This window comes from Hydra viridissima, unplaced genomic scaffold, assembly GCF_058129835.1.
Source record: "Hydra viridissima isolate aposymbiotic clone 2 unplaced genomic scaffold, HvirCarnegie_v1 scaffold_5, whole genome shotgun sequence".
NCBI classification, from domain to species: Eukaryota; Metazoa; Cnidaria; class Hydrozoa; order Anthoathecata; family Hydridae; genus Hydra; species Hydra viridissima.
In genome coordinates this window covers 16,678,648-16,703,037 of record NW_028324304.1, presented here as the reverse complement: position 1 = coordinate 16,703,037, position 24,390 = coordinate 16,678,648, and the positions used below count along the sequence as shown (strand labels likewise).

Genomic DNA, 24,390 nt, shown 5'->3' with positions numbered 1-24,390 from the left:
ACTAAAAGCCAACATGTAATAACTTCATAAAACTACACCGACGAGCTGCATCATGACAGTTTAAGTATTAAGTATAACAACAAGTCACCGAAACTCAGGGATATCGTGTTCCATTTTTTTTTTTTTTTTTAATGGTTTCTTCTTTCTACGTCTACTTATGATACAATTTTTTATTTAGGCTTATCGTATGACGAATTAAAACAATATAAAAGATCAAAGTTTACATTGTTTTAAACTTGTTTTACAGATGTTTGATTGTAAAATAACTTTTTTTTGTTTGAAACGTATTTGTACTCAAATGCTTAGTTATTTATAATAAATTTGTTAAATTGTGTACATTTAACGTTTTAAAGGCTATCATCTTTTAAAAACACATGTAACAAGTGTATACCAAATAATAAATAACTCATGTGTAAATTACTTTCGTTTTACATTAATTTGATTAATAAAAATTCAACAATATTTCAGCTTTACTTTTTCGTCTATTTAAAGCATGTTAACGCGTTGTTATTTTGTGATCAGTAACTAAAAACGTAATGTTGTACTAAGTAATGTAGACGCAAATTGCTTTGGTTTACATCGATAACACTTATATAAATTGTAAATTTCTCAAATGTTAAATAATTGGTAAATTATTTTACCTCCGCATACATTTTATTTTAATTTTACAGATGATTTAACTTTTTAAATTTGAAGGCGTTTTTCTAAAAGGGTATTAGTAATGGTTTCGCAACTTTAAATTGTGGAAAACAGCCACCATAAATTAACAGACCGACCATAACCCGTATTACGGGTTGCTTTTTGCTAGTTTATATAATTTTAACTGACAAAAATTTACAATAAAAGGTTATCAGGTTTCTTTTTATAAGTCGTATAAATGCGTCAATCGTAAATCTTAAAGAAAAAAAAAAAAAAAAGGAACTACGATACTGTAATTACAAAAACAACAACAACAACAAAAAAAAAAGCACAAAAAAAACTGAAAATCGATATAGCTATTTATAGTAACCTATTTTGACATGGCAGTTAATATAAATATTTATCGAAAACGTAACTATATAATCAATTTTGAAGTACAAAAGGATTAAAACTACTGTAAAAAAAAAAAAAAAAAAAAAAATCAAACCAAGATGTAAAATGCATTTTCAGCTTAATTTTGACTTGGCTTTTAGTAAATAAAAAAAAGCAGTAAGTTCCAATAATGAAACTACCTACTATTCATTTTTAACAATTGACACAAACGTGAAGGTAAGCCAAGCAGTCTATCAACACAAAACATCACAACAATAACATAACAAAAGAATATTTACACCCTTGATCCTAAAATCCAGCGAAAATAACAAACTAAATTAAAATTAACTATATTTATCTTTTTACTAAACATATAAATACATAAAAGTATATTTATTTTTATATTCAATATTAGTTATTCAATTACTTCAAATTTAAGACATTAAAACACCCTAGATTTTAAGTCAAGGTTGCATACTCTCTCATACACATTACGTTGAACATTAACAGACATTATTAAGTGTTTCAAGAATAATTAAAAAGGCCAGACAACGCAACCTAGCTCTAAAACAGTAACACCGCCTGGTACTAAATGCTGCCAAGTCACACCTCTGCTATAAGTACATCGCTTGGCTGGCAAGATTATCAATCTTGCTCAACATAATGCCAAGTCACACCATTTTGAAAACATGAAAACAACATAATTTAAACATATATACAACTATAAGCAAATATGATTTTATATAACACATATAAATACATTTTATAAAAATATCAAATGACTGATATAATTATCAAAAACTATGAAAAATAATAATAATAATAATAATAATAATAATAATAATAATAATAATAATAATAATAATAATAATAATAATAATAATAATGAAGTTATATATACAAAATATCCTCACAACCTACAAACGGTAAATTTTGAGAATGAAAATCTCAAGACTATAAATTAAGAACATTAGAAAATATAACATAATTTTGTGAAACACTTTCACCTACCACAACTTGAAAGAGATGTTTATTAATTTTGAAAAACAAACTACTAAATGCTCTAGTTCTTGAACATGCAAAATATAGTTGACCATGAGAGAAACACGGCTTTTTGAGATATACCACAACTCTATCAAATGTTTGAGCTTGACTTTTATTAATTGTTATTGAATAAGCCAATCTGACAGGAAACTGACGACATTTCAAAACTAAAGGTAAATTAAAATCTGATGGAGCCAACTGAATTCGAGGAACAAGAACCTGTTTACCACCAGAAACACCTGTCAAAATCTCTGCATCAATATAATTATTTTGAAGAGCACAAACTTTCATTTGAGTACCATTGCATAACCCAGCTTTGAGATCTATATTTCTAAGTAGCATAATTACACAACCAATTTTATATTTTTAAAAATGAGGTGGCACTCGGGTGATTTAAGGCATGTCTGGCTTTTATTAGTGTTCGATTGCACCACCAAACATTTCTTTTGAACATAACTTTTTTTGGCAAACAATTCACTAAAATGAACGTTACCAGGCTGAAGCTGTTAAAAATTAAAATATTAATTTTTTACGACGTTATGGGTTATGACGGATTTTGTCTTTTCTTAAAAAGGAGAATATCTTTAAAAATAAACAAAATGACCTATATGCACACCTTTTTCAGTAATGTTCAGTCTAGTACTCTTCGATAATTGTTATTATCCACTTGTACAACTTGTGATTTGTGGCACGATTAGAAAATCCGACGTTTTTAAAAAACTTCCGGCGTCGCCGCAAACCCGACTAAAAGGAAAGAATATTGTTAACGACGCTTTGAGATATAAAGCCGATTAGCGTATTAAAGTTTTGTTTTTTTTGTCGGGTGAAACCATGTGATCAAATTGAGTTTTTTATTTGACAAGATCAGGTTGTAATGAACTAACAAATATTGAAAAGCTAATCGAGAGGTAATAATTATGTAAAATTAATTGAAAAAAAATCTGCCGTTGGTAAGAAAAGAAATTATATAATGATCAGTAAATAAAATTATCAGTAACGAGCAAACAATCTTGTATAGCCAAACTTTTAGGATCGCTTGTTGACCTGTGTTTAAGAGATTTAAACTCGCCTATGAATTTTTAGATTTTTAAATTTTTTGTAGTTGTTTCAAGCAAAACAAATATCACTTTCTAGTTTAAAAGTTTTACATGAAAATATGTTAAACTAGTTATCTTGTTGCTAAGGGTCTGCGTCTCGGAATCGTTTTCTCTGAAATGAACCGGAACAAGCATAACGAGACGAGTAATATCCCGGAAAAAATTGACGAATAAACTGTCCCGGAATTAAGTTAAAACCGGGACAATAAATTTTCTTTCGGATTTTTAAAATTATATCCCTGATATCTTTGTCTCGTCTCGTCTCGAATAAAAAAAATAACGAGACGCAAATGCTTACTTGTTGCCACTCATGTTTATTTTTAGGTTTTTGGTTTTTACTTGAAGATGAAATTAATGTTTCACTTTATCTTTCCTAATTTTTATGCTTCATTTTCTGTGTAACATACTTGGTATATGTTAACCCAATACATCTTAAAACCTTAAAAATATAGATACTTGCAGGTACATATATACATACATATATACATGCATTCATGCATACATCTAAGTTGTGTGATTTACTATATCTTGTGTGATTTATTACATGTTGTTTATTTTTCAATTAGTACTACAAGTTTTATAAAATTTCCATTTTTCAGAAAATTAAATAATATTTAAAAACAAGACAAGTTTTGAAAGTACAAAGAAAATTATTTGTCTTTAGTCAACCTTGAAGTTTTAATTGGTGTTGGTCTAACTAAAACCTGAACAAATATAAGAGAGAAGTTTTTTAAATTTCTTAAAATTTTTTGTTCATTATATGATAAATACATAAGATTGTGTATAAAATACAAGGTGCTTGATTAATAATGACAAACCTTATGTCTCATAGGATAGTGAAAAATAAATATCAAGCACTCTTCGAAATGCGATATACAGGAATGAGATCATGGTGAGATTATGGTATTAAGTAGATTGTTTCATTGCAAATGTAAGAAATGATAATGCTAAATACTAATTAATCTTTTCTTTCCCAATAATAGATCACTTTAAATAGTTGTATTAAATCTCACAATAAGGTTTTGCTAAAATTTACTCTTTCATCCAACTTCTCCGTTGTTAATTTTTAGAAAATACCTTGGAAAACATGTGGAAGTTGACAAAGGTTGATATGTGCAAGGTTACGTTAAGCACATGGTGGATCAGACTGATGGCAGGGCCAGTAATTTTAACGCAGTTTAAAAGACAATCTTCAACTGTATTTTTTTTTAGAAAGAAAATATTTACTACCTTATAAATTTTTATTTCCTAAGCTCAAGTAAGTTATTATCTCCTGATTTGTTAAAATCAAAGGTTAGAATATACCCTATGCTTGAGCTAATCAAAAGTGAAAAAATAAAAATATCAGGATAAATTTACACCAGGGTCGACCTTCAGCCTTTTTGTATAGTAGGCTAATGACAAATGCCCCTTAGATGTCAGAAGATTTATTTGGGCTCAAATTAGGATAATCTAATATGCTTTTCCAATTTCTACCGCGCAAAGTTCGAATTTCGCAAAAAAAAAAAAAAAAACAAACTTGAAGAGGTTGCGAACATTTAAATTCGAACCTAAGAACATTGCTAAACTGTTTTAATGTTTTTATATCAAAGCTGAAATTTTAAGAGGCCTAAAAGAATTCCATCATTTGCAAAAAAAGAAAAGGTATGAAAATTCTTGTTGCCAGTTTCCTGACATTCATGTCGAAGAAAGATACTTTTATAGAAAATATAGTGAATTGTCTAATTTTTTCCATAAGAAGAGTTTGGTTAGTGAAACAAGAAAAGGATTTTCTGAGCAATATTCTCAAAAAGCATGGAATATTTTGGAGCCTCAAGTTCAAAAAGAACATACACTTAATGGCTGTAAAGAATGTAAAAGGTACGGAAAACCAGCGAACAGTTTACTAAAAATGGTTAGTCAAAGAACAAAAAAACCACGCATACCACTCAGTGATCTTAACAATGTTCTTCTAAACACCTGTCTTAAACCCACTTCTACTGCTAGTAATATAATCAAGGCTGACATACCTATTACTAAAAACTCGCTTCCTTACATGAAAAAAGCATGCGAATCAATTTTGGAGAACATCAACACGACATGGAATTCTTTATACGACACATCATTTACAAAGATTTTGTCCAAATTACCTTCAACTAATTTGGTAGAAAAATTATCTGCAGATGAAAAAAAGAAAAAATTAAGAGAATCTCACAGAGAAATGAAAGCAACTGTTGAAACTCAGTGGACAAAAGACAATAAAGACATGAATACACTGCTTGGTGTTCGACAGTCAAAGTCTGCCTATTCAAAGCTACGGACTAGTCTTCACTTTGAATCCGAACAAGATACTTTGAATCCAAACAAGATGCTTTGAAATGGAAAAAATCTGAGGAAGACACTTGTTAGTAATATATAAAACTTTATAACAGTAACTTTTTTTAATATGCTGATAGTTTGCTATATGTTAAACTATCAAGATATATAAGAAGCGAGAATTTTAAGCAGGTTAACGTTTTGTTTGTGTCGCACTATAGCGTAACCACTATATACAACGTATAAAATGATATACCTATAAACGTACTACTGATTTGCTGGATCAGTAACTTTTACACATGAAAATCATGCATTTTCAGTGCATATGTTTAGTTCATGTATTCAAGTGAATATTACTATAGGCAAATCTAAATGTATGAAGAAAAAAAGACATTCTCCAGATCCGAAAAGTATTGAATTTGACAAGTCTGGGTTATTAAAAGATGTACAGGAGATCGAAAAAGGCTCAAAAGTAATATAACTCTATTTTTGTTTTTTTGTAATTTAAACAAAATAAAACATTATAGACTACAACTATTTTAAAGAATTGCTTTTGTAAAAATAACATAAAATCTTATCTTATAATAGATAAATTTCTCTGCACTTGCGAGGAAATATGGAATTCTGGGATGTAATGGCAACATGGTTGTGAGAGAGTTCTTGGAACAAAATAACGTGGATTTAACCTGATTTTCAGGTAGATGTTTACCAAGTCACAGCACTTTGAAAACACGGAAACAACATAATATAAACATATGTACCAAATATAAGCACAAGAAAAGTGTTTAAATATGTATATAAGGTTAAATATATACTTAGATAAATAAATACCTTGTATACATATTTAAACACATTTTTAAAACAATTATATTACACATATTATCACATACACAAACAATAAAAAAGCACTTTATATTATTATAAAAACACATTGATAAAACAACTATAAAGCACTTATTACCACATACACATACATATCAAAAAAGTATATATGCAAACAATAGACTTGCGCAAACAAAAATTTTAAAAACGACGTGAGAAAATTTAAAAGGATGCAAAATATATATTTACAAACAATACTCTTTACCTTCTTTTTTTTCTCATAAGAACTGTAATCTTCATAACAAAATTTAACCTTTGCATACAGTAACATGTGACATGCCATGTCAGTGTTTGCACAAAACTTTAAATTATTTTTCTAAATTTTCTAAAAAACAACAAAAATAGTTAATGGCATCACAGAAATTTCTAAGTTGTAATAACCATTTTATGGAAATAGCATTAGTATAACTTTAAATAACATCCATACCCCTATTTTCCTTCTAAAAAATAAAATAATAAAAATAAAACTGCTATAAACGATTTTCCTTCTAAAAAATAAAATAATAAAAATAAAACTGCTATAAACGAAACAAACAAAATATAAACGATTTAAAAAATTAAAATCCTTTCTACTTTATCTAATAAAAATTTAAATCCTTTCTACTTTATCTTACAAAAATGTATAACTATTTCATATAGTTACTTCAATTATAATATGATCTTAGCGATGATTATTTATCTCAGTATGATTCTTTAAGTAATAAAGCTAATTTAATAACTAAATTCCGAAAGGAAAAAAGTTTTAATTCGCTTTAAAGATCTTTCTCAAATGACCGCGTGCATTAAAAGAACTTTCAAAGCCTAGTAACTAATTAAAAGCCTAATAACTAATGATGAAACGACGTTAAACATTAAACATTTCTGTAGGAATTATATTATCGAAGAAACTATGCAGATAGAAATGCCAATTTGAATATATTAAAATATATTAGAAATTATAATGCCTGTCTTTCTTATGCTTTATTTGACGCTAATGTAGTTCCACCTATGAAACATGGACGGCCTTGTTTTAAAATATGTAGTCAAGTTTTTCATCGTGTAGGTAAATTAAGACCAAATCAAGATGTTCCGCAGACATGCTGTCAACTATATATCTATGATCCACTTGCAGGATTAAATTTTAGAATGCAATAACGTGGTAATAATCTTTGCTTAAATGATTTAATGTTTCGATTGCAAACTACACTTTAATTATAAATTAAATATACTATTGCGGCAGAAAGTAAGTATACACCCTACCCAAATCGTAAAAATAATAGTTTAATGTGGTATTTCTTATTTTTAGAAACATAATAGAAGCAATTATTGCATTCTGTGAATTTAAGTTAATCAATATTCTTTGCACTTCCTGTTTACAATAGCAAGTGTGACTCATGTTGTGTAGTAAAAATTAAACTTTAAAGAGTTAACTTTATATTGTTTAATTGTGCAAATTTTGAAGACAAGGTTAGTAATTGTTTTACAATGTTATAGTATTGTTATTATAATTAAGTTTTTAATAACAATTAACGAATAACTTTTTTTTATTTTCCTAAAAACTTTCAAAATGGTTCTGACCAGTTTTGACTTTAGGCCAAGTCATTAATAAATTATTATTATCCATTGTTGAGATGCATGTTGGGTTTTAGAGAATTTTTAGTTACAATTTGTTAGTTTAAGCTAATACTGATTAATTGATGTATTTGGTTTTTCATTATTCATATTTGTCTGATATATTTTGTGTAATTATTCATTTTTATATTTGAAGGTATGCCCAAATATCGTCGACTGACAACAGAAGAAAGACTTCGCGCAGTGTTCTTGGCAGAAACAGGTGCAAGTTAAAGAAAAATAGCCAGAGAACTTAAAGCAACACCAATGGGTATTAAGAAAATAATAAATAAAAATATCGAAACTGGTTCAACAACTGATAAGAGGCGATCTGAAAGACCAAAGAAAACAACTCCACACACTGACAGAGTGTTAGTTCGAATGTCCTTGCAGGATCGTAGACTCACTGCCCCTCAACTCGGTCGAAAACTTTCTGAAGAACACGGGGTTACTCTGGCAACTCGAACTGTACGTCAGCGCCTTCTGAAAGCAGGTCTTCGTGGATGTGTGGCTGCAAAGAAGCCACTGCTTTCAGCTACAAACGTTCGTCGACGATTGGCATTTGCTAAAGCACACAAAGACTTGACAGTAGATGATTGGAAACATGTCCTGTTCAGTGATGAAAGTTCTTTCTAGTTGTTCCTTAGTTCCAAACGAGTAATTGTGCGAAGAAGAGTTGGTGAAAAATTCAGTAAAAACTGTATTGGCCCAACTGTCAAGCATGGAGGAAAGAGTTTAATGATTTGGGGGTTTATGTCTGGCTATGGGCTTGGGCACCTTTATCGATGTACTGGAAGTATGAACCAACACCAGTACATTTATGTACTACAAAACACAATGTTTCCTTCTGCAAGTGCACTGTTTGGGCAACTTAACTCGTTCTTCTTTCAGCATGACAATGCACCATGCCAAGACTGTCACAGATTTTCTTCGGCGTAATCAGGTGGCAATACTTGATTGGCCTGCTCAGATCCCGGACATGAATCCGACTGAAAGTTTGTGGAGCGTTTTGGCAAAGAACATTGAAGGAAAGAGGCCATCTAACTTGGATAGTCTTTGGTTAATTTTGCAAGATGCATGGAACAATATTGATGATGTTACAATTACTCGCCTGTTTGAGTCAATGCCAAACCGTATGAAACATGTTATTAAAGCGCGAGGTTACCATACTAAATATTGATCAAACTGCATGTTCTTGATACAGAGTGTTGTTTTTGATGATTCTGATAAATAAAGATTGTGTTTGCAACAATTTACAGTGTTTTTAATTGCTTAAAATAATAAATGTATGCAAAACTCAATGGTGTATACTTACTTTATGCCGCTATAGTATATTAAAGTTATTCAATGAATGTTATTTTCTAATAATAATATCAATGTAATAAAGAAAATATGTTTACTTTCTAAAAATTTAAAGAAAAAAAAAAAAAGTTCAAAAACTATTGTTTTTATCAGCTATAAAATTTTATTTCTGTTGCAATTTAATACAAGAGTGGTTTTTCTTTGCATTTACATTCCTTTATTTAGTAATTTTGAAATTTATAATTTATGCAATTTCAAGTTTGGGTACCCATACTGTTCAAACGGTATGGATTAAGTCTGGGTACAGCACTGATAACCATAAAGAAATTCCTAATTGTTTCAATTTTTAACAATTTCAAAAAATGAGCAGTACTAATTATCATGTCTGTTACTTTTTTAAAAGTTGTAGTTCTTTTAATTCTTGATGAGAATTGATTTATAATTATTTTAGATAAAGAATCTGCAGTTAAAGAAACAAATGATTATTTATATTTTTTTAGTGATCTACCAATGCACTACTATACATGAGTGCATAAATGAAAGAAAACTCCGTGGTCACATATATCACTTCCATCCTATGCAAAAATAGAAATGCCATGTTTGCTACCAGCAATTTTCGTGTTATAGCTCATTAACATCACATTCATCAAGAAAGCATAAAATTAATCTGACTAATCTACCATTTACAAACATACGTGATCCACTCTTGTATGAAGATATCACTATTAATGCAACTGAAAATCAAGTTATGGAAGCAGAAAGTTTAGTTGTAGAACCTTCTTATGAAAAGCTCTTGTGTGACTTGAAGCTAAAATTTACTTGCAGGAAGTTTGTTCCTGAAACCACTTACAATGAAATTTTATCAGACTTATGCAAGATAAAAGACTTCAATGAGATCATGGGTCCATCTATTGTAACATGTTCAGTTAAATCAAAGTATGAATCTCTGTTAAAGAATGAATTTTCTTATGTAATTCCTGAAAAAGTTTTTCTTTCAAGTTCAGAAAAACACTACATTTATGTTCCAATCAAAGAAAATCTCAAACAATATTTGTCTTCAGCTAATATGATTGAGCAGTTAGAATTATCTGCAATAAAGAACGCAAATTCAATAACAAATCCTCCAAAAATCCGCGATGACTTTGTTCATGGAAAGTTACTTCAGCAGAATATGTTTTTTGCTATCCATCCAGAAAGTATAGGAATCATATTATACTCAGATGATTTTAGATATAATTCAAACCCTTTGCGGCAACAAACTCATAAAAAAACATAAGACATTCTGTCTTTATTTTTGTATTATAAGTTTGCAAAAAAAGTATAGAAGTCAGTTAAAGCACCACAATCTTGTCCTGTTATTTTCAGCAAGACACATTGCAGAATTTGGCCTTCCAGCTATTCTTAAAGTATTCATAAATTACTTAAATGATGTACAATCAAATGGTGTGTATATACAGAATAAACATTACCCTGTATGTTTTGTTAGCTTTCTTGGAGTTAACTTAGGATCTCATCTCATTGGTGGTTTTACATGTGGTTTTACATGTGGTTTTAACTCTTCTAGACCATGTCGTTATTGTATGATAACTAAACCCAGATTGAAAACATTATTTGCATCCAAAGATTGCATTTTACGAACTGTCAGTAATCATAATGCTATAGTAGAAAAGGTTCAGGAAGATGCTTCTTTGGTACTGCTTATGGTGTTGTCTGTTGTTCACCGCTTCACTGTCTCAAGAATTTTCACCCTGTTCTATCTCTTCCTCCTGACATTATGCATGATCTACTTGAAGGATGTTGCCCGAAGGAGATGAAGTTAATACTGAATTATGCAGTTGAAAGCAAGTTCATAACTTGGAAACAGATCAATACTTAGATGAATACATTTCAATTCAAAGGTGCTGATAAAACAAATAAACCTGGGCCTGTGGTGAAAAAAGAAATTAAGGGCAAAGCAGTTCAAATATGGTGTTTTATGAGATTATTTGGTGTTCTCTTTGCTGATTACTTTCCCAAAAGTGATCCAGTCTGGAGTACATGGAAGCTTTTGCGTCAGTTAGTGGATATTAGTTTTGCACCATCATTTGACATAGCACAATTTTCCCAATAGTTCTGTATCACCAAAATAACATTATACAGTGCATTACCCTCATCTTCTTGAGAAGCACGGAATCCTCAGTGTGGCTTCTTGTTTGCGTCAAACTCAAAGAACTTTAAAAATATTCAATACACTATGGCATGCAAACTTCAGAAAAGGGCAGCATATGATCGAACAAGAAATGATTTTGTTGATGTAGAAATTATTCTTAAAGGAACTACGGAAATTGATGTCTTCTCTTCCATTTCTTGTCAAGCAAGTCTTTAATACAAATTGGCCCGAGCTTACTAAAACAATTTATGCCAAGTCTGCAAGTTATAATTCTATTTTGTACCGAATTGGTGACTGCGTTCTTCTTAGGCCTCAGGAGTTTGCTAGCATTATTGCTACAAGTGCAGTTCAATATTCTTACAGCGTCAACTATGTTCTACAGTTGAATATGATGAACACATTCAAGCTTTTCACATAATTAGATTGTCAAAATACATTTTTGTAACAGTCGACGACTTACACGACCATCATCCATTGCCAATTACTTGATTAAAGAACATGATATAGTTGTGCCAAAATATTTTTACTGTGCTATATAAATGAAATTCTTTGTATTAATTGTAATGATTTAGAGATTCACAATCCGTTGAAATAGTCTTTTTATTTATTAGTTTGATATATTGTTTAAATATTAAATTAAAGTATGCATTGTTATTTCTTATTATTTTTTCTTGTTTTTCTGTATTTTGTATTTTTTCAGCAAAGCTTCTACCTCCAGAGCACAATCGTACATGACACTTCTATTTGATGACAGGTTAGTGATTTTCACTTCTCTTTGATTAAATTGTTACTACAATTAGATTAGATCACTACTGTATGATGATAGATTACAATAAAAATTGGATATATATATATCAAATTTTTAGTCTTCCAAAGCTCTTATTATATACCAATTATGGTAAATAAAAACTTTACCAAAGCTTTGTCACATTTAATTGAATTGTTTTGTTTTTTATAGAGAAATGGAGGCTGAAAGTACAAGTAACACCATATTAACTTCACCATCATTGACTTCAAAGAATATTCCTTTAACCCAATTATCTAAGAAAAAATCAAATTTGAGTGTTTATCGTAAGAGGCTTAGCTTAGAGCTTCCTGATTTTCCTCCTCAATTTAATGGAGATCAGCCTATCCCAGTCCGTTTAAACATCCTCTACAAGATTGCAGATTGTAGATCTGCTTTTTATGTCACTTTGTAAAACCACATTGTTAGTATAATAATATTAATTACAATTTTTAACAATTTGACATTATTTTAAATCAAAGTGCAAAACATAATTTGACCTTATATTGTATTGGTTTATTTTTTAACAGTAATTATTCTTTTTTTTTAAAAGGTATCCTTATCCCGAGGATCTGAGGGCACTAGTGAATAAAGTGCTTCTACGGTATCCAACACTCATAGACATAAATGGAGATGGCTCGATGTGGTTAAAGTGTCTAACGAATAAGTTTAAGAACTTTAGAAGAAACCTATTGCCAGAAAAAAAAGCTTTTCAGTGCAAGTAAGTAATAAATAAAACATAATTATACCAATAGAGTTATTTACGGGAATATTTTTGTGTATCCGGTATTTATTGGCCTCATAAGTATGTTTTTTTGTAAAAAATGTCATGGTCAGCAATTTTTATGAAAAATGGTAAGTACACACATTGACTGACTTAGGGAGAGCATGCAAAGGGGTAGTCTGCATATTTTCTGTTTGAAGCAAGGTTAGGAATTATTATTAGTATAGACATTTCTCTAATTCGATTGCGCAACTAATTTCTCAGCTTGAAAAAGAGGCCAGTAAGGACAAAAATGTAAACAAATAGCTGCAAACAATTTAAAGGATAATTCTTAATAAATTACTTGTCCAATAAAAAATGAATGGATTTAATAGTGACTGCTTTAAAGATAAAAAAATTCAAAATCTAATATTAGATGATATAAATAGAGATCTGAAGATAGAATTAAATTCAAAAAAAGATGTATCGTTAAAAGAAGATATGTGCTGGGGAAAATCTCTTGAGTTTCTCCCAGTGTTCACCAGACGTGAAATTGATAATCATATGAACAAATGCGGTAAATTAAAAAGAAAAACTATAAAAAAACGTTAGAAAGAGGACTGAAATTTAAGCAAGAACGTTACATTTCTACAGACAGCTTATTTACAACACGAACACTCAAACACTTCATTGCAAAATGTACCTGTCGAGCAAGTATGAAAAAAATGATTCGTAAAATGCTAATATACATAAATCGCAAAAATAGTCAAGTTGATAAGGCTTCTTGCAGTTGCCCAGCTGGATTAAGTGGTTATTGCAATCACATTATGGGTTTACTGTTAGAGTTGGCAGATTACTCATTAAATTCTTTTAAAGTTGTTCCTTCTGAAATCGCTTGCACAAGTACTTTAAGAAAATGGGGAGTGCCTGGTGAGAAACAGAAAAAAATATATCCTGTAATGAAAAACGTACTTCATGCTAACTTTATAAAAAGGGATTAACCCAACAGTATATGAGGCAAGATGTAACTTCAATTTTATAGACAACTTAAATGCTGTAATGAAGCTACAGAATAATTTTAAAAAAATTAATCCAAATATTGGCTATGCTCATATTATACCAAATAAAATTCTCATTGATTCAGAAATCACAAAATTTGGCATGCAGTGTTTAGGATCCCCACTTTCATATCAACTTTTACCAGTTGAACGAAATTTTATTGTTTTATCACACTTATGTCAAAATGTTGAATGCGAATCTGTTATAACTTCTAACCTTACCTTACCTAGTAAATTTTTAGATATACCTGATACATGGAATTATTCCCCAAAAGAAATGGAGTTTATGAAAAAAATAATTGTCTCACAAGAAGAAAGTATATCATTACAAAAAAAAAACTGTAAAACAAAGGCAATGTGCACAATGGTCTAAGGAGAGAAAATATAGAATAACATCATCAAATGCACATAAGATTTATATTAGGAAAAGTAACTTTGAATTTTTGATAAAACAACTTACAGAAGACATTAAAAAATCCAACAATGTTAAAGAAATGCTAAATCACGGTAATATTAATGAAGAAATTGCAAAAGAAAAATTTTAAAATGTAATGCTTTATCGATTAAACCAAAATATCAAAATACTTGAGACTGGGTTATTAGTTCAACCATGCATCCCTTGGCTAGGTGCAAGTCCAGATGGACTTGTTTTAATTTATTCAAAGCCATGTTTAATTGAAATTAAGTGTCCTTACACAAAAAGAAATGAAAATCCTAATGATTTAGTTAAGGAAGAAACATTTTATATTGGTTCATTACCTACAGGAGAATTATTTCTAAAGAAGGATCACTTATTTGGCTATTATACCAGGTCCAAATGGCCCTGGGTTTATCTGGACTAACTCATTGTTTGTTCATAGTTTATGTTTATAAAGGAATTATTATTGTAAATGTTGATTTTGATGTATTTTATTTTTTAGATGTTATCGATAAGTTAAGCGATTTTTATAAAAAATATATTTTATCATTCTATGTTTCTCAGTAATAAATATTACATATCTTATATTTTTACTGTTTTATAAGAGGATCTATAAAGTTACACAATAAACAGCTTACAGTCCAAATTTGATTAATTGATCCATATAAAACAAGAGGTATTTCATTTCGTATTTGTTTATTTTTCTTAATTCGTTGTATGGCACGTTCTACATGAATTCTTAAAGCTGCTATTGTTTGACTTTCTATAACCTCTTCATATGATAGCTGATCTCTCCCATTTAAAAAGGCTGGAATATTCAGTGTTACACCTAAAGGCTTAAGCAGATCATTAATTAAAAAACCCCTATCAGCCATTATAGAATCACCACTCTCCCATAGCTCTTTTTGCAAAAGTCCTGATTGCTTAACTATTTCAATATCAGAAATAGAGCCAACAAATAGTTCACTAACAAATGTTACTGCACCAGAAGGAGCAATTCCAACTAATCCTTTATAGGTTACGTGATGCTTATTATGTGAAAACAGACTTCTTTGAATCGTTAGGCTGGAAGATCTTTGACAAAGCAACTCAGTACAGTAAATTTGGCCAAATTGGTATAGCACCAAGTTTAAGATATATAAAATTTGACCATATAATAAGGTATCTTAAAACAGATCACTTCGAGAAAGAGTTTTAATCTGTTTACATTTTTGTCCTTACTGGCCTCTTTTTCAAGCTGAGAAATTAGTTGCGCAATCGAATTAGAGAAATGTCTATTAGGTTTAGATTTTAGTATATATGTAAGTATATATGTAAGTATATATTATATATATATATATTTATTTATTGATGTAAATATTTATGTGTGTAGGCGTAAAATAAATTTTTCTGTTACAACTATCACACAGAATGCTCATAATGATGGAGAAGATGATTTTAGCTATCAATTTCATTCATGAAATTGATGGCTAGGCTTGCATGGCAAGCTCATGAGCTAGCCATGCAAGCTGAAATGAGGAAATACGAGCAAGATGTTGATTTTCTTAAAAAGCGTATGCAATATACCTTTCGTCAACGCAAAGAGTGGATTTCTATTAGCTACCCTAAAGTTGCTGATATTATAAAACGTTTTCCAGCAATCATTCATGGCGAGGAACTCTGGCATCAAGAGGTTGAACTGGATGCTGGTCTTGAAGTTCCTACTTGCAGAGTTTTTTTAGCTTCAAACGGACATCTTCTGAGAAAGGCTCTAAAGACACCACAAGTATGTCATAATATTGTTTAAAATTTTCTTTTTTGCTGCTTCGATTAAAGTTTAGCTTGTTTCTATGGTGTTTCTATAACAGTAAATACTAATTTAATCAAAAATTATGAATTTTTTTATTCAATTATTAAAAAAAGGTGTTTATAAGTTTTTTTTAACGATATTTTAGGAATATGATGACGACGACCTTGTGATGGCTATTAATCATTATTTAAATCCTCGCTCTGTTATTGTTAAGCAAAAACCTGAATTGGTCGACATGCAGCCTACAGTCTATCTTGAAGGAGAAGAATATATTCTATGCATTGACGGTGTCGTGGTTGCCCAAAAAAATTATCTTGTTGATATTATACACGCCAAGTTATGTTTTTTTTATGCGTTCAACCTGGAATATCCTTCAGGATCAAAATCATTTTGGCAAATGTTGGCAGCTGCGATTTTAAAAAAAAGTCTTCCTTTACCAATAAAGGCAAATCAACTATTAAAATCTTTTATTGTAATTATACGATAAAAACATTTTTATAAACACAGCTTTTTTTTATCAGTAGAACGTAAACATGAATATAGTTTTATGTATTGTTGATCTAATCATAATGTTAGACCAGGGCGTGTTGTAGTTTTGCCATCAACTTATGAAGGAAGTCCTAGAGCTTTAAATGAAAACTTTGCAGATGCTATTGCTGTAATTAAAGTATGGTAAACTAGATCTTTTAATTACTTTCACTTGCAACCCAAAATAGCGCGATATATCTGAAAATTTATATCCAGGTCAGACAGCAAATGATAGACCTGACTTGAGTATTTGAGTATTTAAACTCAAATTAAATAACCTTCTCATTTTTAAGCATGGTGTATTAGGGAAAGTTGTAACATGTTCAGCTTATTGAGTTTCAAAAGCGTGGAATGGCACATGTTCATATTTTACTTCACTTTGCAAATGATGATAAGCTTGAAAGGTAAAACTGCAGTTAAGCGGCGTAAAATAATTTTAAATTTTCGCTTGATTAAACTCTGCGATGGTGAAAATGAAAAAAATTTATCTGAAAGTAACTTTACGAAACGTGAAAGAAAACCACATTCGAAATATGGAAAAATTCGAAATGTATAAAAAGAAAAGAAAAGAAAAGAAAAGCCTCATACAAAAGATAAGTAAAAGTAATAGTCACTGTTAAATTTTCTTATTTTCTCATTTCTATTACTTATATATTATATACGTATTATATTTATATATACAAAAATTAATTTTATTAATTGATTCTGCACTGAATAAATCGTTTATATTAAGTAAATAGTTATTCTTAGTTAACATGGTAAATCTTCGTTTAGATGGCTATGCAACGTGTTGGTCGTGGGAGACCAAGTGCTCCAACAACTATTGTTGCTGAAGATGAAATCCTGGCTGAACCACGTGTGTTGCAAGAAAATTGGTGTTTAATGGAGCTTGGTTACTCTATTAAACACCCATTATCTGCTTTACAGTGGTTAGCAAAGCGCAGATTGATAAAAAATAGTATGTACTGTGATACGTGCCAACGTCAGTTTGGGCTAAACGCATATCAAGATGCCACAGATGGTTACCGGTGGTATTGTAAAGGTTGCAAACAGCGGCGAAGTGTAAGAGAGGGATCCTTCTTCAGTCAAAGTAGGTTGACACTTCAAAAGTTGATTTGTTATATTTATGGCTGGAGTCGCAATATGTCACAGAGCGATATACAACATGAAGCCTGTATGAATGACGCTAGCCATACATTAGGTGATTGGGGAAACTTTTGCCGAGATGTCTGCGAAGTTTACCTGGAAACAAATCCAACAATTATAGGGGGTATTAATGCTGACGGGACACCAATTGTAGTCGAAATTGACGAATCTAAATTCTTTCACCGTAAATATCATCGGGGGCAGTGGCGCCCAAGTCATTGGGTATTTGGTGGAATCGAGAGAGAGTCACGCAAGTGCTTCTTAGTTGAAGTTCCAGATCGGAATGCACAAACTCTCAAAAACCTTATAGAAAGGTTTATTTTGCCAGGAAGTCATATTGTTTCCGATGGCTGGGCTTCTTATGCTGGTTTAGATAACCTCCAAGATGGGATATATTCTCATTCAGTTGTCGTGCATGAACGCAATTTTGTTAATCCCCTTGATAGCGATGTTCATACACAAAACGTCGAAAACCTTTGGATGCGTGTCAAGCGTAAACTTCGACAGCAGTTTGGTACGCGTGAAGACTTGTTTACATCACATCTTCATGAATTTATCTGGCGTCAAACATTTAAAGATTTTCCTATATTTTCGGCATTTCTATCTTGTGTGTCTCGTCAGTATCCTCTGTAATTGATAAATAAAACGGCTATTTTCATAGCCACATATTTTTTAAAAATATATTAGCAAGAACAATAATTGTAGTATCCTATATTCTATAATTCTAATAAAAAAAGGTATTTAAAAAATAACTACTTTGAAATTTATCTACTTTGGTTTTTATAATTATTTAAGAACTTTTAGCCTCTGCGAGCGAGAGCGCTAAAAGCAAAAATATTAAATTATTTTACGCCGCTTAACTGCAGTTTTACCGCTTGAAACAGCACATGATATCAATAATTTCATATCTGCAGAAATTCCAGATCCGATTATTAATCGAGACCTTTATGACGTTGTTAAAACTTGCATGATTCACGGTCCATGAGACAAACTGAATCCAAATTCTCCCTGCATGAAAGATGGGGTGTGCAGCAAAAACTATCCTAAAAAATTTAATACTAGCACAGTAGCAGTTCATAACGGTTATCCACGCAATAGACGTCTTGATAATGATTTGGTTATCAATATTAAAGGTAACAATGTAGATAACCGCTGGGTAGTACCTCACAATCCATGGTTATCAAAGAATTATCAAATTCACATTAATGTTGAAGCTTGCATGTCTGTTAAGGCTGTTAAATATTTTTACAAATATATATGCAAGGGTCATGACTGTGCCAATATTTTAATAAAGAAATTAACCATGATAAAGTAAACAGTTTTTTAGATTGTTGTTATGTTAGTGCACCTGAAGCAATGTGGCGATTTTTTGAGTATCCAATAAGTCATTTGTAACACACTATTATACGTGTTAAAGTTTATCTACCTGAAAATCAATTAGTGTATTTTAGAGAAGGAGCAGAACAAATGGCTTTAGATCGCGCAGCTCAACGTGATAGGCACCTAACGGAATGGTTTAAGTTAAGTACTAAAAATGAAAGAGCACATTACTATTTGTATGTAGACATTTCTTATCACTTTATATTTGATGATAAAAATTGTAAATGGAAGGTTAGTTAATGTGTTGTGATAAGGTGAAAGCATGAATGTATAAAATTATTCACTGCAGAATTGTTTTTTCTTAGATTGTTACTTTTGCAAGTAAGGTGAGCAACATCTTGGGAGGATGAGCTTACTGTTGATGGTATTGTCATAGAAACGTTTCGTGAAGTATGTGTTTTGAAAGGTTTGTTGCAAGATGACACTGAATGGCAGAATACTCTTTCTCAGGCGATTTTAACATGTATGCCTAAGCAAATTAGACAGTTGTTTTGATTATTTAGAACTTTTGTGAATCCGACAATCCTTTACATACCTGGAATACATACAAAGCTTTTATGATGGAAGATTTGATTCACCGCTCAGTCTTACTTTCAATAGTTGAACAAGCTACTCTTCATCAAATTGAAAAGATTATAAAGGGGTTAATTGCTGGGTGAGTACAATCTGCCGTTTTAAATGAGTTTATAGGCTTAAATCTTGAAAATTTTGATGAAAATCTTCAATTTATAGACGAAGCCAATCGAATGAGGCTGTTGCTTAATGTCAATCTACTAAATGTATGCAATGATATCCTTATTGAACTGAATGAGCAACCAAGTGTGGAAAATCAACATTTTAGATGAATGGAACATTAACTTTTACTTACAGTATTTTATTTATCAAGTATTTATTAGAAATTATCAGTAGTTATCAAATAATACTAATTATCATTTCTTACTTTTCCTATATTTAAAAGGAAAGCTTTTTCAAGATATATATCTTTTTATTTAGCATATATATTTGTAAATACATGTAAATCATATATAGTATTATGCACTATATCTGTGTTTGTGCTATGGACACTTTTCCATAACATCAGTTTCAAATTTAAATATGACATTATTGAATCTTAATGTCATGTTTAATATGATGGTATGGAAGTTGAAGCAATTTATTACAATCGTATGCCCTTCTTGATGTTAACTTGTTTTGCTGATCAGAAATTTTTTTATTATGATACTACCTCTAGAGGGTTTACCATCAGAGGCTTACTAGCTCCTCCTGACATTAAATACAATTAAGTTAGGAGTTTTATCGCAAGATATTTTACTATTATAAAATAACACTTGTTGTTTGATTTAACTTTTGTATTCTTTATCTTTAACTTGTAAGCTAAATTACATTTCTTTTTTTAATTTAATTCACTTAACCGTATAACGTCGAGCGCGACGTTTTCGTAGCGTTTCATTTAAACGTATTTAGTACCGAAAATATAAAGTTTTTAGAGCCGTCGACGATTTTGACGATATCGTCACACTTTTATAGTTTAAATGCAAACCCCTAGTCACGCATTCTAGCGGCAATATTCTTGAACTATTACTTGTTTTGACAGACTGCGCGTTTGAGGTTAAGTGGTTTTTGGCACTTAGTGTATTTTCCGATTATTTTCAATCTACTGAAGTTTTAGTGGTCATATTTGCTGTGAATATTAAAAAAAACTGTAATAATTATAGTGAGAGTGTAATTCTTGTAAAAAAAACATATTTATTATATATATCCGCATTTTCCAAACGTTACGAATTCGTTACGTCCGTCTTTTGAGTCAAAGCGGACAAATATTATCACGGGATGGATTGTGGAATGTTTTATGGAAAACGGCGAATTTATGACCTAGATGGATGCGATTCAGAGTCAGATAAGGAACCAGATGCTAATATGGATGAAATTGGTTAAATAAAATGTGTATTATATTTAAAAGTTTTGATTTTACAATATATAATGTTTACTTGATTCTTGTTCACACTATTTTGATGATGATATTTATTTTTTACCCACCACAGGAAGTGAATATATGCCCGACGACTCTGATTTGGATGAATTAGAAGACCTCCTAGTTAGTAGTGATAACACTAGTGAAGATGAGTTAGAATCTTTAGTTGTTGAGGTTGAAGAAGCTATTCCAATAGTTACAAGTTCTGAGCCAACATCAAGAACTCGAAGAACTCCTCTTCGGAAGCACATTTCTGGAGCTGATACAGCTAGATCTATACCTGATTGGTTAGGAGAAAAAGTTTCCTCTGGGGTGGTAAAACGCCCTGTTGAATATTTTAGGCATTTTTTCTCGGAGGATATCATTGCCCATATTGTCAACCAATCCAATCTTTAAGCAATCCAGCAAAATCTCAATAAAAGTCTTGCACTGAATAATCAAGAGCTTGAGCAATTTTTGGGTACACTGCTTGCTATGTCAATGGTGAAGCTCTCAAATTCACGACTATATTGGAGCAAACTAAACTGTCCTATTGTATCGGAAGTAATCAGTAGAGATAGATGGGAAGATATAAAGTCCAAGATTCACTTCAATGATAATACGAAAATTCCCTTACCTAATAAGAAAACAGACAAATTATTCAAAATCCGGCATTTGATAGACCAATTACAAAAAAAGGTTCGGGAAATTCCAATGCCCCAAATGCTATGCGTAGATGAACAGATAGTTCCATTCAAAGGTAAAATAAGCATAAAACAATATATACCAAAAAAAACCACACAAGTTGGGATATAAATTGTTTGTTCTTTGCGATGATAAAGGAATCATGTATGATTTTTTCATATATTCTGAGAAAATTGAACCGGTGTTAGAAGAACCTGACTTGGGAGCTAGTTCAAATGTGGGGCTGAAATTGGCCCAATCAATTCCTGTGGGATTGAACCATCTTTTATATTTTGACAACTGGTTCACATCACTTCCTTTGATGACAACTTTGGCAAAAAAACAAATATTTTGGCTGGGAACCGTTAGAATCAATCGTTTGCCTGGGATACCACTAATCAAGGACAAAGATTTGATTAAACGAGGAAAAGGGTCCTATCTAGAGGTGACTGCTCTAGTTGAAGATACTGAAGTACGGGTAGTTAAATGGGCAGATAATAGAGTTGTCAACCTTATGTCAACTTTTGCATCGGCTGAACTGAAAGACAACTGTAAGCGATTTGACAAAAAGACAAAACAAACCATTACAATCGATTGCCCCGCTATTGTGAAAACCTAGAACAAGTTTATGGGAGGTGTTGATTTGATGGACTCGCTAAATGCACTATACAGAATTCATATCAGATCGAAAAAATATTACCACAAATTATTTTTTCATTTTATAGATGTGACTGTTGTGAATTCTTGGCTAATTTATCGTAGAGACCAGAGATAAAACAATCGAGATACGGTTTTCGAAATCGTATATTTTTTGTTCGACTTTGAAAGCCGTCAGTTAGGCGAAGTTTCTTAAATTAAACGGAGTTGAAATCCGTTAAACTTCGAAAAAAAGTTCATTAAACGATTTCGAAATCCGTTAAACTTCGAAAAAAAGTTCATTAAACGGTTACGAAAGCCGTAAAAAGTTGCAGCTTTAATTTTAAATCGATTTTGAAAACCTTTAAAAGTCGTTAAAACTTAATTAAAACGATGCACAGTGCCTCACAGATACGAAAAAACGGCAAAAACCCTATTAATTTTTTAAATTTATTTTGATGTTTTTTAACTTTATCTTGATTGTTATAAGCATACTGAACAAGGTAAACCCATTTTTTATGATTTTGTAAATTTTTACTCTTTTTGTGAGCTTGTTATATGCAGGTTGTTTGTTGGCAAAAATTCACAAGAAATTTTAGAGTTTTCAAGTAGATCTTAAAATTGTCACAAAATGGTCATTTTTAAAAATTTTTCTTTCATTTTTTCGGTGAACATCATATATATATTATATCATCCGGTAACTAACTGACATTGGACTTTCATTGACAACAAAAATTTATGTTCGAATTTCACAATTTGTGAAAAAATTAAAAATTTTCAGAAAATAATATTCACAATATTTACTTTTTCTAAAAATGTCCACACTTGTCCACCCTGAATTTTGATGGGGAAGTATCTTGAATATATACAGGAATGCCCGGAAAAAAAAAACCCGCCCCAAAGTAGCACGTTTTTGAGAAATTGAATTTTAAAGTTTTTTGCAATTAATCCAAAAAATCCAAAAAGTTTTTTGCAACAAATCCAAAAAATCAGTAATATGTGCCTTTGTGATTACATCTCAAAATGAAAATAATAGACTTGATTCCCAAAGTAAGAGAAATTTGTATAACTAACAAGGATATTGTGAGCCTCCTTTATGAGGAAATTTTGATATCAGAAGGTTTGGATGGTGAAAAAGTGCATAGTGAAAAATTAACAGAAAAAATCCGAATTTTGGTGATAAAATAGAAAGCTAAGTGGATTGCAGTAAACAAAACATATGACAGGCTGTTAATGAAAGAAAAGAAATGGTTGCAAACCGAAATTCAAATTGTTATGAAAGCTGACAATGTAAGCAGAAAAGAGTTCAGTGGAGGGCGACCAAAGAAAGATTGGAAAGATCTAGGAGAGAGAAGTAAGCGAACAAGAGTTGTTGGATTATCTGCGCATGATCCAGAGGTTTTAGCTCTGGCTGCTGTTAAAAGTGCAAAATCATCAGGTGACTTACAAGACTTTGCTTATGTGGTTAAAGAGTTTATTCAGTAAGCATCTGAAATCAGAAAAAGTATGGACAGCAAGGAACCGATAGTGATGAGTGAGAAAGAAGCACTTTCATTAAAAATTAATTGTGATCTCAGTGATGATCAGTATCAAATGATTGATGATATGTGTATATAACTAAAACAAATTCATAAAGTACATTTTTTTTTTCTTATAAATCTAACCGCGACCGATATCCCGATAGCCGATAATATATAATATATATAGCCCGATCATATAGCCCGTAATATAGCTCGATCACATAGCCCGATAGGTATCGATAAAATTTATTATATTTTATAACCGCAATAAATATTCTCCTTGGTGGGGAATAGAACCCCAGTCTCCCGATAGACAGTCGGGAATACTTACCACTATACTACCAAGGATATAATAATAAATATAGTATTAAAACATTTGATTAGGTTTGTAAGGTGATGTAAGTTCTAGCTATTTCTAATCTA

General features: G+C 30.8%; 3 protein-coding genes, 1 long non-coding RNA gene and 1 pseudogene across 4 annotated transcripts; 4 read left to right on the top strand and 1 right to left on the bottom strand.

Annotated features, from left to right (window-relative positions):
- Positions 1–4,669: 4,669 nt before the first annotated feature.
- LOC149888995 (uncharacterized) lies at positions 4,670–5,928 on the top strand. The gene is made up of 2 exons (XM_090089155.1): positions 4,670–5,501; positions 5,781–5,928. Exons 1-2 carry the CDS (start codon positions 5,044–5,046, stop codon positions 5,926–5,928), a joined length of 606 nt encoding a protein of 201 aa, XP_089945281.1. The 5' UTR covers positions 4,670–5,043.
- A 3,839-nt stretch (positions 5,929–9,767) lies between these two features.
- Positions 9,768–11,331, top strand: LOC149888994 (uncharacterized; annotated as a pseudogene).
- A 123-nt stretch (positions 11,332–11,454) lies between these two features.
- Positions 11,455–16,609, top strand: LOC145189488 (uncharacterized). The gene is made up of 8 exons (XM_090089154.1): positions 11,455–11,578; positions 11,943–11,964; positions 12,071–12,124; positions 12,329–12,540; positions 12,692–12,875; positions 15,706–15,783; positions 15,822–16,098; positions 16,268–16,609. The coding sequence occupies exons 1-8, from the start codon at positions 11,455–11,457 to the stop codon at positions 16,607–16,609; spliced, it is 1,293 nt and encodes a 430-aa protein (XP_089945280.1).
- Positions 12,030–15,460, bottom strand: LOC149888993 (uncharacterized). The gene is made up of 2 exons (XR_016453062.1): positions 14,972–15,460; positions 12,030–13,784 (listed from the first exon to the last, which is right to left on the bottom strand). It is a non-coding gene; the product is annotated as an uncharacterized LOC149888993 (long non-coding RNA).
- A 488-nt stretch (positions 16,610–17,097) lies between the features above and the next one.
- LOC149888992 (uncharacterized) lies at positions 17,098–18,484 on the top strand. Its single transcript, XM_090089409.1, has one exon. It carries the CDS (start codon positions 17,425–17,427, stop codon positions 18,427–18,429), a length of 1,005 nt encoding a protein of 334 aa, XP_089945535.1. The 5' UTR covers positions 17,098–17,424; the 3' UTR covers positions 18,430–18,484.
- The last annotated feature ends 5,906 nt before the right edge of the window (positions 18,485–24,390 follow it).